This window comes from Lampris incognitus, chromosome 6 (assembly GCF_029633865.1).
Source record: "Lampris incognitus isolate fLamInc1 chromosome 6, fLamInc1.hap2, whole genome shotgun sequence".
Lineage (NCBI taxonomy): Eukaryota > Metazoa > Chordata > Actinopteri > Lampriformes > Lampridae > Lampris > Lampris incognitus.
This window is the reverse complement of record NC_079216.1, coordinates 23,001,854-23,022,791: the sequence shown is the minus strand read 5'-3', so window position 1 is coordinate 23,022,791 and position 20,938 is coordinate 23,001,854. Positions and strand designations below refer to the sequence as shown.

Sequence of the window (20,938 nt, the reverse complement as noted above, 5' to 3'; positions counted from 1 at the left end):
GCTCGCCGTTAAGGAAAAGTGTGTGTGTGAGAGATGCGCACATGAGTTGTGGCCGGTATGAGCTCCCCGGCAGCTCTCCTTCCTTTCGCCATTTAAGTCCACAGCCTACAATTTAGATCTTCTTCCCTCGCGTCACGTCATGGAAACCCGCGGCGTCTAACCGCACTTCGTTATTGGCCGAACCACGCGCGCGCACACACACACTAACATCCGCGCGCACACACGCACACACACACGCACGCACGCACCGTTTGCCCGGTGCCTACGTTCAGTTCACCACAAGTCCGGAACGCTCCTCGGCGCTGCGCGGCTTCGTCGTTGGTCGTCAGTAGCGTCGCCTGACATTGTGGGAATCTCCTCGGTTCGCTTTAGGAAGTTGAATTGTCCACCGTATCTTCTCCGGAGCCTTGGATCGAACTACTGGGCACCTCCACGGGCTCCCAGTATGGGGATTTATTTGCATTTACTGCTTTTGCAGTATTTTGTCTCCAGCTTTGTCTGCAGCGCTGTCGCCTTCATGGAAGAGCCGTCCGCGGGCAGGTCGGACGGGTACTGCGGACGAATCCTCCGGGCGCAAACGCAGGGGACCCGCAAGGACGGGTACCACGAGTTTAGACTCAGGGTGGAGGGCGACCCGGACTTCTACCAGCCGGACAGGACCTACAGAGGTAGGCCACAGACGCTTCCTTTCGCCAAATCTGTTCGGCGCAACGAGTGCGTAAACTTTGCGCTACTGTCTACCAAGTTGCAAAATGCACGTGACTGTAAGGGTGCTTGCTGGATGTTGTATGTGTTCAACTTTTTATTTATGTTTTCCTTTTCCGGAAAACTGTCTATGTGTGACTACTGAAACAGGCTAAACTATCAATGTGCATTTTATTTTACCTCATATGGAGCAGAGGAAAACTGCAGGGGGACGCGACCTACAAGCCGCACTGTTACACATTGATACGTTTCGTTCCTCATCTCTTACTGCCTCCCGTGTCTCTCTTCCTCTCTTTTATAACTCTTTCTGTGAGATCCCCACACGGGGTCCGGGCTTGAATACTCACTGGTTATGTTCTGTACTCTCTTAGTTATAAGCTCCTTCCTTATCCTCTACTCATCATTCGGTCAAAGTGGACACACGGCGAGATTCAGGCCCAACCAAGATGATTCAGTCAATTGTGAAGTCCCTGTCCAAAATTAATACTGCCATATGAATCTTTGCTTTTATCACAAAACTTAGCCCCCCCCCTTTTACCATAATATCTAATGCTTAGTAAGTCAAGTTCGTGTGAGTGTATGGCACTATGACACTAACATTCTGTTGCTTTCTCTCCCATACAGTCACCCTTCTGGCATCCAGCCCTTCTTACTTCAGAGGCTTCACTCTTATCGCCCTTAAGGAGGGTCGAGACGGCACCGCAGACGACCACTACACCGGCCAGTTCCATGTAAGGATCACTCACAACTGCAGATAAGCAGGTTTTAAGAACAAGAAATCACGGCATAGCCAGTGTGCACCGATGTTCTGGGAAAAGGCTGCAGTGATGCAGTCACTGAGATGCCTTATTACACACGAGAGTCCACGCTCCCTGTAGTCTTTTGATAAGGAGCGGAGGGGAGGTTTTGCTAACAGATGCTACTCTGTGCTCCTGGATGAAGCTAGACGGCATGGTTGTTTTGTTCTGGGAGGGGAAGGGGAGGGGGGGGTGGAGTAGAAACTGGTTCCCTTCTTCTGCTGAGTTCTTCCAGGGTGAAGTAGACATGGCATGCTTCTGAATGAATAACAGATACTTCCTGCAGCAAAAGAGGGAGCGGAAGAGACAGTAGGGGCGATTTTGAGAGAGAGAGAGAGAGAGAGAGAGAGAGAGAGAGAGAGAGAGAGAGAGAGAGAGAGAGAGAGAGAGAGAGAGAGAGAGACTGTTGTGTTCAGTAGTCACACAGCTCCCACAGAGAGGTAGAGTGCTCCTGAGGAGACAGACACACTTCCTCAATTACCTCCCACTCAGTGTAAACAGGAACACATCTCTAGCTGAGTTTCCACCAGCTGATTCTAAGCAGACCCATGGCTGACGGGACTGGGAGGCAGCCCTTATGTTCCCAGTATCGCCAAGAGGGCAGTGAGGAGGAAAGTGAGATTTGTGATTAGTGTGGTTAGTGTCCCTTTGAGCCAAACAGTCCTGTTTGTTGAGAACAGTGCCCTTCAGGCCTTGTCTGACTGACCATCAAATAAAAATGTACTGAACCTGAGCATCGCTCTGTCGGCTCTCTGCCTGTTCGGGGTGAGGGTCTTAACCGTACACGTACTCCGTGTATAGAGTAATCTGATTTAGGTCTGTTCAAACAGATACATAACTTACATTTTGACACTGAAACGGGTAAACATCGGAGCGGACAGCCTTATCCACTCCCTCCTTCATTCCTCTGTTCATTCATTCATTCATTTCACTTAATACAATACACTGTTTCCCCCTTCTGCTGCATTTCAGCCTCTAATGTGTTGCATTAACTCAGTGTTTGACCACTTCTACTGCTGTATCTCAAACCAATTCGGTTTCTAGGCCTACAGCTTGAGTTTCAAAGCTAACATAATAAAGCAATAACATATTTAAGTCACACGGTAAATGACAAAAAATGTCAGACATGGAAAAAAGATTGTAACGATAGAAAATAAACAGGAAAAAAGGCAAAAGTTAGGAACTAAATATTTCTGTATATATCAAGTTCAAGTTCAGCTTTATTGTTACATGTATTTAGAATACAGTGAAACTCTTATGGTGTGACTCTGTCTGCCTTAATGCCAGGGACCCAAGGACACACTATCCCAAAAGAAAGAAAGAAAGAAAGCCGGGGCATCCGGGTAGTGTAGCACTCTATTCCGTTGCCTACCGACACAGGATCAAATCCCTGTGTTATCTCCGGCTTGGTCGGGCGTCCCTACAGACACAATTGGCCGTGTCTGTGGGTGGGAAGCCGGATGTGGGTATGTGTCCTGGTCGCTGCACTAGCGCCTCCTCTGGTCAGTTGGGGTGCCTGTTCAGGGGAGGGGGGGAACTGGGGGGAATAGCATGATCCTCCCACACGCTACATGCCCCTGGTGAAACTCCTCACTGTCAGGTGAAAAGAAGAAGCTGGCGACTCCACATGTATTGGAGGAGGCATGTGGTAGTCTGCAGCCCTCCCTGGATCAGCAGAGGAGGTGGCGCAGCAACCGGAACAGCTCGGAACAGTTGGTTAATTGGCCAGGTACAACTGGAGAGAAAAAGGGGGAAAAAACATAGAATATGTACACAATTCATACATTATACAGAATAAACACTACACGATAGAACAACAATGTAAGGTGCATATGGGTGGGTCAGCTGTTCGGCAGCCGGACTGCCTGTGGAAACTGTTACTGAGCTGGGTGGTATGTGATTTAATGCTCTGGTAATGTTATTTAGATTGAAGGAGTGAGAACAGAAAATAAGCGGGGTGGCTGGTGTCTTTTATGATGTTTTAGGCTTTCATTTAGCAGCGAGTGGTGTAAATATTATGAAGTTGTGGTAGTTCCACACCAGTGATTTTTGCTGCTGTCATTACAGTCCTTTGCAGCAGCCTGCAGTCCCGAGCAGTCAGGCTGCCAAACCACACTATGATACATACAGCCTGTCAAGACCCTCTCCATGGTACTGCCATAGAAGTTCTTAAGAGTTTTGGTACTCATAGCAAAACTCTTGAGACGCCTCAGAAAATACAGTCTCAGCTGTGCCTTCTTGAGGATGCAGTTGTGAGGGTGTCTGTGATGTGTTAACCAAGAAGTCGAAAGATTAAAGTCAGACAGAATTGGGTTCTTTTTCATTGAAATAACCTTTTTATACTATATAGTATAGTATAACCATGTGGCACTGTCTTCTTACTGGGATCAGCTTGAGCTCTCCAGGTTCCGCAAATTGTAGAATTCAACCGAAACAGGACTGAACATACATCAGCAACTCTGTACCTCTCAGTTAGCCTTCTCTGCACAAAGTACACCAACTCGGTCTGCAAGCAGCATGCAGAGCCTGAAAAGTGTTGGCTGGACAAGGCTGTCTGAGCTCCGGTAAAATTAAAGCCGTGAACTGGCAGTGTCATCTTTTTATATATATTGACAAATCCATCAGAAACCCCCCATCTTCCAGCTTGGACACTACTTTGGCACTGTGATACAGAGGTGATATATGTGATATATGACATATGTGATAGAGAGGTGATATATGTGATATATATGTAATGTATAATACTATATGTGATATAGAGGTGATATGTGATATATGATATATGTGATATAGAGGTGATATATATGTGATAGAGAGGTGACATATGTGATATTGAGGTGACATAAGTGATATAGAGATGGCTGTGTGGAAAATGAACAAACCCTCTGGGGTCAAATCTATTCATTACCAATACGTTGTAAAATGTTTAAAATATTTATATGAGTGACAATTAAATACTTTTCTTTTAGTTCGTTAAATGTTCACTACTTGGAGACGTAGGAGATACCTACAGTTTTCTAGCAACATGTATCACACAAACGTTATGGCCAGATATGTTCACATTCAGCTTCTCTACAGATTATTTGAAACATTCAATAATCGTTATCCATTTAAGAATGAAACTATTCATCTCTTTTATCAAATAACCCAGGCTGTATCAGCAGGCCTGTGAGAGGGACCGCTGTTATCATCAGTATATATTATGACTATATCATGCATATACATTAATATATATCATTAATATTATCATGAATATACATCATGAATATATGTCATGAGTATACATCATGGATATATATATATATATATATATATATATATATATATATATATATATATATATCATGGATATGTATCATGAATATGTATGTCATGACTATATATATATCAGGAATATTTCAGCAATATGTATGTCATAACATGTCATGAATATGTATGTTATGAATATATGTCACAAATATATATCATGAATATATATCATGAATGCCAGTGAGAGTGATCGGGGGGATTTTATCTGAATGACCGACCACAAGCCATCAAACTCAAATTCATATGATGGAGGTTTACATTGCGATAGTTATGTCAAGTCGTATTCACAAGTGTTCTCCACAGTGTGTTCACAGAACATACTACATTATGCAGTTTTGCATGACTGTTACTGGGCAGTGGAAGATGAGCCACATGAAGAGAGATGGCAGTGGCTCCCAGTACGGCACTTTTCTCTTCCCACTTTCTGCTACGCCGTTGTTTCTGGCATCTAGCCTGGAATGTGCCCGCCTGCTGGTTCACAAAAAAGGGCACACAAAACTTTTTCCATATCAATTTATTACAGTCACTGATTGCTGCTGCTTTTGTGTTTGTTTGCTTGTTTGTTTCAAAGTCAATAATGTGCTTTTGGTCCTCTTTACACTGAGCAGTTGTCAGGCTTTTGTCAGTGTGCTGCAGACCTTGCAGAATGTGTGTGTGTGTGTGTGTGTGTGTGTGTGTGTGTGTGTGTGTGTGTGTGTGTGTGTGTGTGTGTGTTTGCCCGTGCATTCCTGTATGCCGTTGAGTATGGATTCATTTTCATGGCCAACATGTCTGTCCATGGGCTTGTAGTACAAAACCACTGAGTGAATACAGTGTGTGTGGACATGCATGTATATGTTCACATGTGTTTCTGCATACATGTAATTTGCATGTGCATGTTTGTGAGTGTCTGACAGTGTGTGTGAGTGTGTGTGTTTTTTTTTCCCAGCCTTCCTCTCCCGCCTTGGGTCGGCATGGGACACGGGTCATATTTATCTAGGCCAGCGACATGTTATTGCCCATGGAGACAAGTGGAGCTTGTTTGGATAAGGGGAGAGATGAGCACACATGAGATATTATCTTTTTTATTTTTTCTACACAGATTATCCAGAGTTCCAGAGTTTAGCTATAAACAAGCCCAATCAGTTTAAAGTGCTGTGCCTAAGTCACAGTTTACACATACATAGCTTATTACATAAGCACACAGGGGGTTAAACGTGCAAAATGTATGCATGGTTAAAACCATGGTGATCTGACATGTGGCCTAATCATGTTAAACACGATTCTGCAGCAGTTACATGTCCCTGGGGATGATGGATAAGCACGAGGAAACTGAGCCCCAATTGCATCATGCTGATTGGCTGAAACTTGAATGTTTCATTAATTCAACAAGCCTCATCATTTTCTGGAATTTTCTGGAAACCTTAAGAAAATGGTGTAATCATGTCATGTTCGTTATGCTAGATTGGATTAGAGATTTGAAGTTTTGATAAAAGAAAAAGAAAAATACCCTACATTGTGCTACATTAACGGACAATGGAAGTGGACTGGAGTGATTTGTAGTACTTTGATAGAATACAGGCAAGACCAAGGATCCAGGGTCACTGGGTAGGTCACATGACCACATAGAAACGTCCCCATAGTAAATTTGTCTCAGATTATCAAGCCTACTCTGTGATGCCCAACAAATGGGGTTTTTGCTCCTTTGAAAGCCCTGGACAACTAACTTGTCACCCTGGGGTGCAAGCTCACGGAGTTTCACATGGAGAGGGGTCGTCACAGAATGAGATAAGGAGTTTGATCAGGAATGCTGAGAAAAACGTTTCCCTTGAAAATACATTATATATGGAATTATAAAATGCTTTAATAACGATCAAATGAATTGGACAGAGGAAGGAATGTGAATTCTATTGTTTCACTTCACGGGAAAACACATTTGCTTTTAGTGGTTGCGAGGTTGGCTTCTTTACACTGAGCTGTAAACTAGGACTTCTCTAGATTTACTATTGCTGTTTTCTGTGGTAATAGTCTAATGCAGTGTTTCCCAACCCAGTCCTCAAGGACCCCCTGTCCTGCAGACTTTCATTGTAACCCTGCATAGGTAGCCCTGCTTGTACTTACTCAACCAATCATCTCATAGCACTTGGCAAGGTGTGCAAATCTGACATAATTCATTGTTGATTGGTTGAATAACTACCAACAGGTACCTATTCAGGGTTGCAAAGAAAATGTGATTTATGATGTTTGTTTTTCTTTCCCTTTTGTATCTTTCCAAGTGGGAGAGTACTGCTGGGGTCGTGTGTGGCTGCCGCTTCTCCCTCTCGTAGCCCCCCTTCCCATCCACCCCTGTATGTCTGTGTTATGTTTATCTGTCGTCTTGTTTCACCCCGTTTATTGTAAAGCGACTTTGAGTATTAGAAAAGCGCTATAAAAGTTTAATTTTATTATTATTATCATGTGTACAACATCCAATGGGAAATGGAGAGGTGCAACATTCAAAATTTCAAAAACACATGATCATTAACAGTCCAAAGGGGGGGTGGGGGGAATTTGTCTATTGGCATGATTTATTTATAATTTATTTATTTATAATATCTGTGTGTGCAACTGCTGGCCAGTGAATTTCTGTTATTCAATGTGGACATTTCTGGTTTGCAAATGATAAAATATTTTTCAATTAGACACAGATTGCACATTGTACTACTGGTTAAATGTGTTTTGTTCTTTGAGAGGATTTTCCAGGTGGTTGAATAATTAATGTTTCTGTCCGCCAGTGACCAAATATAATGGCTTGAAGTTGTTACATTCTTTAAACGGTTGTTTCTAAAGCTACATGTGTGTGCATTAAACCTTTTTGAATGTTCCCTCTGTTAGACCAACGTATGTCTCTATTTTACCGTTGTCCTCTCTCGTCACCGTAGCTTGGTAGATAGCTCATTTCGTCTGGCATTTTCCCTCGAGGGGCATGAGTCGTTCACACGACAGTTGCAGTTGGGGGAGTCCGGCTGTGATGAAGGGGTCATTGATTTGATGATGATGATTCTTGTGTTGTGGGACGATATTACTTGTTGAATGTTAGGCATGCAGCTGTAACTCATTTTGTCGGTGTTCCTATTGAATGTCTTCCTCAGCTGATGGTCCGGGGTAAAGCACTTATCCAAAAGTTCAGGAAACTGCTTATCAATGTTTGTGGCCACAGTGTCACTGTAGGGTGGGTTGTACCAGGTGATGGTTCATTTTCTGCTACGTTTGTTGATTTGTCAACAGTCAGTATTTAATGGTGGGTTGTACTTGAGCTTAAAATTGTAGCCGCTCTTTTGTAATGCATGGTATGGGTGCTGGAGACCCACTGTAGCAAAGACTGAAATTGCTTTGAAAGCATACAATGGACAGGCTATTCAAACACATGACACCTGCAAACTCACTGTCAAGGTGAAAGACAAATGCAAATCACTCCCATTTATTACTGTTCCAGAGGATCATGATTCATTGCTTGGAGACAAAGCATGCGAGGATCTGGGCTGTTTAAGTGTGTGTATGCTCTAACGGACCTAAGCAGTATTTCTGAGGAGATTGTTAGCTGATATGACAATGTCTTTACTGGATTCAGGACCTTGCCATTTGTTCCCTCAATGACACTCACTGATAATGCACGACCTGTGGGTCATGCCCCAAGACGGGTTCCTGTTCCCCTGCATGACGGCCTCAAAAAGGAGTTGGAAAGAATGGTCGCTTTGGGGGTGATAAAGAAAACCAATGTAAGTCCAAGTAAGTCTTGGCCTGAAGGAGCTTTTGCAAGTGTGCTGTTCTGCCTTTTAAGTTAGGGATAAACTTCCCAAGACAGTTTACCATTCCAAGCACCTGCTGAAGGCCTTTTTTGGCAGTTGGTGTTGGCATGGCTTTGATTGTCTGAACTTTTGACTCATCAGGCTGAACACCACTTGGCGATAACTCATCACCAAGAAATGTCAGGTCCCTCACACCAAACTGATACTTTTGCCCATTGAGTTTAAGGCCATGTTGCTGTACTCGTTGCAGCAACTGTTCAGGTCTCTGATTGTGGTCCTGTATTGTAGAGCCCCAAAACACCAAATCATCCACATAGACTCAGACCCCCTCCAAGCCCTCGATGATGCGCTCCATTGCCTTATGGAACAATTCTGGAGCCGAAACAATCCCAAAGAGTAGTCTCTGGAAGGAGTATCTCCCAAAAGAAGTATTGAATGTACAAAGTTTTACACTTGGCTCATCCAGTTTCACTTGCCAGAACCCATTTGATGCATCCAGTTTAGAGAAATAATGAGCACCAGCCATTTCACTGTCTATTTCTTCACATTTTGGAATTTGGAAATGTTCCCATTTGATGCAGGTGTAACAGAGTTGAAAATGACCTCACTCAGATAAAGTGAATTCTCCCAAAATTTGTATTTTAACATGTTATTGTAATCCAATGCTTTTTGATGGTTTGTGTAAACCCCGGATGTTGTACCGCATTCACTAAGGTTAAATATGAGGCTGCGCGACTGTTTGTCTATTTACTTTCGCTTTGACACATTTTGGGCATTTGCGCTATCCGTACCTTAGAGCTAGACCATTTCCGCTGGAGACTTGTATGCAGTCGCGTTGCAGCAGAAATCTCATGGATTGTTGTTTTATTTGTGAATGCAGGCAATAAAAGCCACTGTTAGGAACCCCTGGTCTGAATCTCTATCACGAACACCTGCACAAGTGAGGGTCGTTACACAGGCATTGAGATCTTTTGGGTCCATGCATATACGCAGCTCACCACTGTTTTTTCTCACGCACACTATTGAATTGACCCAGTCAGTTTGCTCATCGGTTTTCTTTATCACCCCCAAGCGACCATTCTTTCCAACTCCTTTTTGAGGCCGTCACACTGGGGAACAGGAACCCATCTTGGGGCATGAACCACAGGTCGTGCATTATCAGTGAGTGTAATTGAGTGAACAAATGGCAAGGTACCGAATCCAGTAAAGACATTGTCATATTGGCTAAGAATCTCCTCAGAAATACTGCTTGGGTACGTTAGAACATACACACGTTTAACCAGGCCTAGGTCCTCACAAGCTTTGTCTCCGAGCAATGAATCATGATTCTCTGGAACAATAATAAATGGGAGTGATTTGCATTTGTCTTTCACCTTGACAGTGAGTTTGCAGGTGCATATTTGAATCGCCTGTTCATTGTATGCTTTCAAAGCAATTTCAGTCTTTGCTACAGTGGGTCTCCAGCCCAGACTATCAAAGTCCACAATGTTAATTAAATTGGCTTTAGCACCCACGTCCAGTTTTAAGAAGAGAGGAGCACCATTTACTTCCAAAGATGCCACCCAGTTAACACCTGTCACTGCATTAACTGTAGGTGTATTCAGCTCAGTTGTCACTGTGCCAACAAAAAACTCAGAACAATCAGCTTCTTCCACAACGTTAATATTGCGCCTCACCGTCTTTCCTTTTGCAACACACATCCTTGCAGAATGACTTTTCCCATTGCATTTCAGACATATTTTGTCATAAGCTGGACACTTTTGAGCCTGATGACGTGGCCACATCTCCTGCCATCAAAGAGCTTTTCGCTGCGCTCCGCTGAAGATTTGTTCGCGGGACGCTCTCTTGTGTCTTTATTAATCACATCGACAGAGGCGCTTTCCATGTCCAAGGACGATTGAAGAGTGTTTGTCCTGAATGTCTTCACGTGAAACTGGGCTAATTCGCTTGCCTGACATCCGAATTGCACCATCCAAAGTGAGCTCAACCTCCCTCAACAAGTGCTGATTTTATTTTATTTATTTTTTTGGTCGTTTATCCCATAAACAATTTGATCCCTTATCATAGATGAAGTCAGGTCAGCAAAATTGCGCGTTTGCGCTTTCAATTTTAAATCCGTTGGGAACACGTCAAACTTCTCCCCTTGCAGCTGCACACGGCAACGGAACACACAGCGTTCATAAGCCTCGTTTTTTTTTGGCGAACAGTGGGCATCAAACTGCCGCAACACCACATCAAATCTGTTCCTGTCGTCCTCTGAAGCAAATATGAACGTGTCGTACACATCGATGGCTTGTGGACCCGCAGTCGTAAGTAAAAGAGCAATCTTACCTTCATCTGCCTTGTCGTGGGCGCCAGTGGCGGAAAAGCACAACATGAACCGAATTCACGAGACTGTGGATAAGTAGACCCAACGGGTCGGACCTTTTAGTCGACTGGCTAACGTTGTCGCTTGCGGAGTGGGAGACACGGGTTCGCGCCCCGGCTGTGGCGACGGTCTCCCACACTGCCCCCACCCCCCGAATTCACTGCTATAAATCAAAATCAATTTTATTTGTATAGCCCAATATCACAAATTTGCCTCAGTGGGCTTAACAGCATATATATATATATATATATATATATATGTGTGTGTGTGTGTGTGTGTGTGTGTGTGTGTGTTGCATTGACTGCCTCTTTCGCTCTCAATCAATCAATCAATCCCACACACACGCACACACACATGCACACACACACACACACACACACAGATGTTGCATGTCTTCGTTGTAGTGCATACTATTTGTGTGAGTTACTTGGCCCCACACCAGAGCACACTAGATGGTGACAGACAGAGCTGTTGTTACCTAGGCGTCCACACCCATGATGATGTCACAGCATTCCTAGAAAGACATTGAGATAGGAGGTATCAGGAGGATTCGCCCATTCCTCACCGATGAGATGGCACAGGTATTCATCCAGGCTCTGGTCATCTCTTGGCTGGACTACGGCAACTCCCTCCTTGCTGGCGCCCCTGCATTGGCCATCAGACCTCTGGAGCTTGTTCAGAAAGCTGCGGCTCGTCTGGTGTTCAACCGCCCTAAGTTCTCCCACACAACTCCCCTTCTCATGTCCCTACACTGGCTCCCAGTAGCTGCTCGCATCCAGTTTAAGACTCTGGTGCTAGCCTACAGGGCAGTGAAAGGAACAGCTCCTTCCTATCTCCAGGCCATAGTCAAGCCATACACCCCCGCCTGACCACTTCGCTCTGCTGCCTTGGGACGCCTGGTTGCCCCGTCGCTCAGAGGCCTCTGCTGCCTCGGGACGCCTGGTTGCCCCGTCGCACAGAGACCCTTGCTGCCGATCGACCCGGTCACGCCTCTTTTCTGTCCTGGCCCCACAGTGGTGGAATGAACTCCCCACTGATGTCAGGACAGCGGAGTCGCTGCCCATCTTTCCGCGCAGGTTCAAAGCTCACCTCTTCAACAACTACTACCCTGTTACTTTTTCTTAGCACTTATTGTATTCACTCATTTAAAAAAAATCTCTTTCTTGTGCTTTTACTTTAGCACTGGTTTTGCTCTTAGATGCTTGCTTAGAGAGAAGATGCCCTTATGACCTCTGATGACTAGTAGTTCTCCTGATTTCCTACGTTAAATGCACTTATTGTAAGTCGCTTTGGATAAAAGCGTTGGCTAAATGACTGTAATGTAATGCAATGTAGATAGAAAATGACAGGACAGAAACGGAGTGAAGCGCAACAATTCGTTTTATTTTTCTTGGAGTGCGGTGGAACAATGACGCTGGTCTGCATGACATGCACATACACACATTTTATATATATATATATATATATATATATATATATATATATATATATAATCACCCCAGTTATTTGAATTTTTTCTTCCTGAAAAGACTTTATCTGAAGGTTTACATACCAGTGATTAGCATTATGTACTTTCCAATTTTTTTTTTTTACATTTCATCTAAGTTTGTTAAAAATATGATGAAAACTGTAGTATTTAATATTTATTAGCACTGCTAACACTGTTTTCTAAACTAGGTGCATCAGATACAAGATGTAATATAAACACTATTGGAGATGGTTGCAGATATTCTGGAAGTGACAGCATCGTGTTGATTGATGGAGGGCTCAAGTTAAAATCTCGACTGAGCCGAGACAATTCCGCTACTTTCCAAAAGAAGCTCGTCTTCATTTGTTGATGGGACATTTCACAGAGACAGAGACAGATGTCTCTGCGTCTTTGTCAGAAGTTCCTTTGTGGTCTAGTCTCCGAGATTTTAATTGTATGTATTGTTGTATAATGTCTTTGCATTTAAATATTCTACAATGGACTCATGTACACCAGTATACAAAGACACACACAGGCAGGCATCTTCACAGTTGCACACAAATACACACACACATGCATTCACAGAGAGACACACATGCAAAAGTGCTCTGTAACCAAACTAATATCTTCTCAACTGTTGACTTTCTGGAGAGACCTTTGTTTTCTTCCTCTCTTCATGTGTGTTTAACTGGGCTCTGCATTTGCTTTTGCGGGGACTTGGTGAGAGTCCCCGCTAAGCAAATGCAGAGCCCAGTTTCATGAGAGATGAGAAATGAGAGAGAGAGGGAACGAGAGAGAGAGTGAGAGAGCGAGAGAGAGACAGAGACAAAGAGAGAGAGATTTTTATTTTAAAATTCCACTTTATTTAAAATAAATCACATAGTGATCATAAAGGATTCATTGAATTAATTCCCTGACTCAGAGACAGTCCATATTAACAGTGTACACATCTCTTACAATCCACCCACCGCTTGATTTTATGAATTTCATCCAAAAACATTATTAAAACAACTCATCATCCACCACAGAACAAATCACATCACTGTAGCACCACTGTTGAAGGAAAACATCCAAATTCCTCGTCGCTTTATAAAACCTGAAATCAACCCAGGCTCTGGATCTCACCAAAGAAACAAACAAAGGGATCACATCCTGTCCTACCCTTCCTTCTGTTTCAACCCCTCTGCTGAAGTATATGGACATTTTTTGCTTCTCCTATTATGAGGTTTAGAAGTTTCCACTTTGTCATATTCAGTCTTCTGTAACCTGCCTCCAAAACAAATGCTGTGTTCAACCACCTTTCATCCAAAAAAAACAAAAAAACAAAACTGGAACTAAACCCCCAATACATCAAACAAAGCTTTAATTCTGCTGCATTCCATAGAACAGTGAAAAATTGTTTCCACGTTTCCACAAAACAGACATGTATTGGACACTGCAGGATTAATCACAGATAGAAAAGCTTCCACAGCAGTAGCCCCGTGTAAGATTCACCAAAGAATGGTTTAAACGATACTCTCCATACAGGTTGAACATCATCATTAACACTTAATTTTTGCCTCCACACTGTATAAGTCTTCCCATTTAGTTTGCATCTGAAGATATATCCATCTCCATTTTTTCAGTCTCTCCTCAGTTTTTCCTAGTACACCCCCCCCCCCCCAATTTTTCCTGACCATTAACTCATTACCAAGGAAGACTCCAAGATATTTAAAACCATCTCTTTTCCATGATACATTCCTTGGAAGGCTTAGAAAACCATCACTTCTATTTCCAACTGCTAATACCCCCCCCCCCAATTAACCTTTGCAGCAGAAATCACCCCAATTTCATTAACAACCTTTATATGGTTTTTCAACATCTGCTTGATTTTTGACAAGGACTACTACATCATCTGCATAAGTTGACAAAGCCAGTTTTGTATCACAGTTTGGTAAAGACAGTCCCTCAATACAATTCCTAATTTTGTACAATAATGGTTCAATAGAAATAGCAAATAACATTCCTGAGAGCGAGCAGCCCCGATGAATGCCTGTTTACTTTAAAAGGGGCACTCAAATCTCCATTTATCTTCAGTACACTCTCAATATTCTGGTACAAATCCTTGATCATGGCAATAAAACCCGGGCTGAAGCCAAAACACTCCATAGTCTACCAGAGGTAGAGGTGTTCAACCCTGTCAAATGCCTCGTCTTGGTCCAATGAAACGAGACCAATATCAAAACCCAATGAAACGGAGACTTTAAAACATCTCGAATTAAAAACACATGGGGGGCTGTTGGAAACCAATCATGCAAGCCGCGTTTATCGTTCCTGAGTCAGTGACCGAATTTATATATTTATTTAACCTTGCAATATTTTACATATTTTAATTTGACTGTACGTCTGGAGAGACCTCTTGGCAATTCGAGTCGGATTTGAGCAGTTTAAATGTACGATGACATCTACTTCGCCAAAAACGGAGTCCACAAGAGTGGGCCGCAATACGCCTGTGCCCTCTCCTGATCCATCCTCGCCAACCGGTTGTTGCAGCTAATGTGGACCCCACTGCAACACTGGCTGCAGAGTTGTTACAGTCCATGATGGGCTCTCTCAAACCCGATATTTTCGGTAAAATAGATTCTCTCTCCAACAATTTTATGTGGCGAGCCACATGGGACTGACTGACTGGCTTGTATAGGGTTTAATTGCCTCTGGTGATGGGTGGGCACTTCATTGGCCGATCAGTGACCGTCAGGAACTGTGGGCCTATTCGAAGGAGAAGAACGGCGGCAGAGGGCGGGACTTCTGGGAGAAGAAGAATATGGCGTAGAAAGAACATGGAGAAGAAGAACATGAACGGGGAGAAGAACATGGCGGCTAACTAAGGAAGACGGTGAAAGTTTGAGTGTGGAGGAGAAGCTGTTTTTTTTTATTGTGATAACGTAACCAAAAGGTTATTGGCTGCAAAACGGAGTTGTGCGACTTCGGGTAGGCTTTCGAGACTCAAGGAAATGGACGACGGCGGCCGTGTGTGAGGTGAACGGACCGTGCTGCAGTAGGAACGGCATCATCAGCGAACCTGTCCGGCAAGTTTGGACGTTTCTCCCTCCCTTTTCTCCTACCTCCCTCCTGTGAGTATTCCCTGCCACCTGGCTTCGCCCACTTTAGCACTGGGCTTAATGAGGAATTCGTCTTTAAAACCAGGTTTTCGGCTATTGTTCGGCGTGCGGCGAGGCGCTGCGCTGTCGTTCTTCATCCAGCGGAATGGAACTTGACGGTTTAAATGAGCAGAAATACACGGACTTTATACGAACTGTGCAACGGCATGTATGATGACCATGCAATACCATGGTGAAGTCTATTGTTGTGGAATTTTTGTTTTATTGCTAGAAGAGCAGATTAAGTGAGGTTGCAGTCCGGGTTTGATGTGACATTCATAGTTTGGTTTTCAGGGGTAATCAGGGCATTGGGGTTACATTCTGGAAGCCCAGCCTTAAACTGCCTTCACCCTTTTTCTCAATAGCAGACACTTAAAAGAAACTCCACCGGTGTGAGAAAAGAGTGCGGTTATTGATTTGAGTTTATACTGTATCAGTGTGTTTAGAGACACAGTGAAGGTTTCTTTTTCATCCCCCCCCTGGAAACTGTTGGCTTAAGTTTAAATTCATTCATTCATTCATTCATTCATTCATTCATCCATCTTCAGCCGCTTCTCCGGGATCGGGTCGCGGTAGCAGCAAGCTAAGTAGTGCACTCCAGACGTCCCTCTCCCCAGCAATGCCCTCCAGCTCCTCCTTAGGGATCCCAAGGTGTTCCCAGGCCAGATTGGACATGTAGTCCTTCCAGCGAGTTCTGGGTCTACCCCGGGGTCTCCTCCCAGTTGGTCGTGCCCGGAAAACATCCAAAGGAAGGCGCCCAGGAGGCATCCTGATCAGATGCCCGAACCACCTCAACTGGCTCATTTCGACGCGAAGGAGCAGTTGGTCTACTCCGAGCTCCCTCCGAGGCCCGAGCTCCTCACCCTATCTCTGAGGCTGAGCCCAGACACCCTACAGAGCAAACTCATTTCAGCTGCTTGTATCCGCAAAGTTTAAATACATTTGTTATTGTTCCAGTTCACCATTCTACCAATTCTGTCTGTTAGGTAGAGAGAGGGGTGAGAAGCTGTGAGGTGGGTACACATCAACTTAGGCCTATACCAGCACACAAAATGCACCCCAATACATGAGCACAGTTTACCCGTTACACTTAGGTCAGAAATGTCATTGGTTAAAGATGAGCTCAAAAAAATCTATTGAAAGTTTACAGAATAAGCTTGAGGCACACGGAGTAGCCCTATCAGAACTAGAGCGTGGAGTTACAAATCGCAGCACACATATTTGTGAGTGAGCTAGAGGTTAATGTTGGTTCATTAATGATGGGGATGGTATACCTGGACAACAGATGAGAGGACCTGGAAAGCAGAATGTGGAGGAACAACATTCATCTTCTGGGAGTACCGGAGGGAGCGGAGGGCCAACAACCGATGGAGTTTGTAGCCCAGCTGCTTCAGGAGGTGCTCGGCCTGGATGAGAAGCTGGTGCTTGACTGGGTCCACCACACCCTGCGTAGCCAACCTGGGATGGAGAACCTCCCTGACCATTTGTCATCAGGGTGCATTTTTTTCATGTTCACAAATGACATACATAAGAGATCCAGAGAAGCATCCCCTCTCCTTTACAAGGGTAGGAGAGTTTCAATATTAGTGAATTACACTAAGGCCATGGCTAAGAAGCAGGCTGGTTTAAAAGATGTGGAGCGCCAGCTACGCGCCTGCCCACGCATGAAATATGGCCTCATCTAGCCTGCGGTTCTGAGATCATCTCTTTCGGACAGCTCCACACACAGATTCGAGGACCCCGCTGTTGCAACCGACTCCGTAAAAAAAAAAAACCAACCTGGAAACGCCTGTTGCATAGCAGGGCATCAAGAGAATGGTTGGTTAGCTGATCTTGGTAGCGGGCTAGTTAACAGGCTGGTTAGCTTGTGAAGCTAGCTTTGCTGGGTTTGTTGATATCTGAAAGAGGTTTTTCCTGTTTTTTCATTGTTACTGTAAGGTTATTTCTTTCGCTTTCTTTTCTTTACATTTCTAATCTATGTTGGTGAGTTTATAGCTGACTTTCTACTATAATGTGATAGTATGCAGAAATGCACATACTTCACTCACATTATTGCTTTCTACTTTAGTCACTAGTTTTATTTTGATATAAGCCATCATGAATGCCAATATTTGGCTGCTCATATAGTTCAGTAGCAGTTTTGTCACTTAAGCCATTCTATTGACTTTTCTTTTTTTTTTGACTAATGTTGGTTCTCCTTGGACTCTATTAGTGACCAGTTTATGCACTTTTGGTTTATTTTGGGTCAGTGGTCACAAGTCTCAGGTAGCAAAGAGTAAGAGGTATTATGCTTTACTCTAAACTTTTTTGTATTCAGGGTTTTACTTGTATCTCAGTTGGGGAGATGCTTAGGCAAGGGAGGTTTGGGGGGAAGGGGCATTTTCCTCGTTTGTATGTAACTTCTTTTGTCTGTTGTGTTTTGTTGCTTGTTTTTTTTATCTTAAATTTGTACTACCATGATGGACAAAGTTCTTTAGTTTATATTGTGCCTTGTTCTTTACACATCCTCTCTCTTTTAAGACATGGTTCAGCCTGGTGTAGCTCATCCAACAGAGGAAAATGGCTTTAATTTCATTACATGGAACTGCAGAGGCATCAACAACCCTGTTAAATGCAGTAAGGTACTCCACCATCTTCGCCAATTGAGAGTTCCCATCATTTTTCTCCAAGAAACTCACCTCAAGGTATAGCAACACTCGAGCCTTGGGTGTAGATGGTTGGGCCAGGTGTTTCATTCCTCATTTCAGAGTAGGGCAAGAGGGGTGGCTATTTCCTTTCACAAATCGGTACCTTTTACCTGTTCCGATGTGACTGCCGATCCCAGTGGTAGGAATGTAATTGTCAGCGGTAAGCTGTTCAATATGAGTGTAATTTTCATCAACATTTACGCTCCCAACTGGGACAATTGTGATTTTTTTTTTTAAATCGTTTTTCTCTACACTCCCCGATATGTCCTCCCACATGCTGATCTTAGGTGGCGACTTTAATTGTTGGCTAGACCCACAGTTAGACCTATCCTCCACTAAAACTAACACTTTCTCAACCTCAGCTAGAGTTGCTCAATCCTTTATGTCTGAATTTGCAGTCTTGGATCCTTGAAGAATTTTTAACCCATCTGGAAAAGCATATTCTTTTTTTCTCACCGATTCACCACACTTTTATGCAAATAGACTATTTCCTTGTAGACGATAGACTTCTCCACTCTACATCCTCGTGTTCATATAACCCAATCATTGTATTGGATCATGCCCCTGTTGTTATGGAAGTAGTCTTTCAAACGGTTGATAACATGCCTTGGAGATTAAACACTCCTTAGAGATTAAACCTTGGAGATTAAACACTCAATTGCGTAGCAATGAAAACTTGTATCAAATTCGCCTTGGACCAAATTGACTTTTTTACTGCTACAAATAGAACCCCAAATATATTTGCGTCTACTCTGCAAAACTTTGAAAGCCTATGTCAGAGGCGAAATTATCTCCTACACCGCACAGGAGAATAAACTTAAAAAGGATAGGGAATCTGTGCTGACATGCTGTATTGCCCAATTGGAGGACATTTACGCCATCTCACCATCTCCAGACATTTATAAGGAGCGTTTAACTTTGCAAGCAGATCTTGATATGTTACTAACCAATCAGGTCACTGAGCTTGCCAAGTCTAGGAGCACTTATTATGAACAAGGGGTTGAAGCCAGTAAATTATTAGCCCACAGATTGTGTCAACTAATGTCATCACATCAGATTCCTAAAATTGGCACATCATCTGGGATATCATTAGGCCCGAGGGGACTCAAATGATGAATTCAAGAGATTCTACCAGCTTTTATACCCTTCTGAACATGAGGCGGATGTATCAGAATTTAATTATTTTTTCCACTCTCTTGATTTGCCTTTAGTCAGCCAGAATTTTGTAAAAGAAATTAGAACAATCGACCACGGTCAAAGAATTGTCTAACGCTGTCAGTTCCCTTCATTCTGGGAGAAGTCCTGCACCTGACGGCTACTTGGCACAGTTTTATAAAAAAAAAATCCCCCCAAGATAGTAGCTCCTATTCTAATTGAAATGTACAATGAAGCATTCGTAAATGGCGATCTTCCACAGACTCACCCAGGCAACTATTTGTCTTATCCTTAAAAAAAACAGAGACCCTCTTGACTGCGATCTTAATGAATGATTTGATCCATCATGTCTTTCAGTCTATTGGCCAGATTTTTGGACAGGAGCTTGTAATCAGCACAGGGGTGAAACTGGACACCAGTTCTTAATATCTCCTTTCTTTGGCAGTAAAGTTATTACTGCTCTTCTGCAGATTAAAGGCAGCAACATTTCTTTAAGACCTTCATTCAACACAGACAACAAGTCCTGTCCAATTTCATTCTAGAAAGTCTTGTAAAATTCCACTGTAAGACCATGCCAGGTGCCTTTCCTCCATCCATGCCCTGCAAAGCTGCATACAGTTCTGACAGCACCAGTGGTTCTTGCAGGTGAACACTGTCTTCTTTGGAGACCTTTGGCAAGCCCTCAGCAAGAGTCAAACATCTCCTCACTCTCCTCACACTCAACTGCTGTACAGCTTGAATAACACTCCACTGCTTGTCATATTTCTTTCAGCTCTGTTAACTCCCTTCCTGTGTCAGAGCGAAGTGTATGAATAAACCTGCTCTGACCATTCTTCTCAAGACCATAGAAGAATTTGTACAGCCATTCACCACTCAGATTCACACTCAGAAATCTTGACCGGACTAAAGTTCCTTGAGCTCTAGTGCCCAGGAGATCTGCAAGAACAGTTTTTTTTTTCTGTTTGAGGACCTCAATATATCCTTGATTTCCTGTGGATTCTACTCATCTTTGAATTTCCACTATTTTTATCTCCAAATCACTAATAGACCGGGTAATGTCCCTAGTAACATTGAGTGTACTGTTAACAGAGCTGCTTTATCTCTACTTTACCATACTCCCACCACTGTCCCAATGATGTGAAGTCTTGTTTTTGTTTGCTCTAAAATTATTCCAAAAGACTCTAAAAATATCCTTAAAATTTGGATCACAAGTTAAAGCAGTGTTAAAATGCCAGTACACACTCTTTGGTTTTATGTTTATGTAACCTGCACGACAGGGGAATGGGCCTATGCTTGCGCAGGGACAGTTTACAGTCTAATGTCTAAGTTCAGTGGAGATTGGTGTAGGTTTTTTTCTAGACCAGATTCTAGTACTCGCCCCAAAGACAACACACACACTCGTGGGTATAGTTTACAATAAAAAAACAATTTATTTCAACAGTTCAAAGTAAAGTTATTTCAATAGCAATACTAAATTAGATGTGTTATATATATATATATATATATATATATATATATATATATATATATATATATATATAT

General features: G+C 43.2%; 1 protein-coding gene across 2 annotated transcripts in view; it reads left to right on the top strand.

The window, feature by feature from the left end:
* Positions 1-298: 298 nt before the first annotated feature.
* Positions 299-20,938, top strand: part of spon1b (spondin 1b) — a 186,086-nt gene continuing 165,446 nt past the window's right edge. For both annotated transcript variants that reach the window (XM_056281273.1, XM_056281272.1), the window contains exons 1-2: positions 299-668; positions 1,330-1,436. In XM_056281273.1, the coding sequence (XP_056137248.1) occupies positions 446-668; positions 1,330-1,436 (330 nt within the window). In that variant the 5' untranslated portion in view covers positions 299-445. The remainder of the gene's footprint in view (positions 669-1,329; positions 1,437-20,938) is intronic.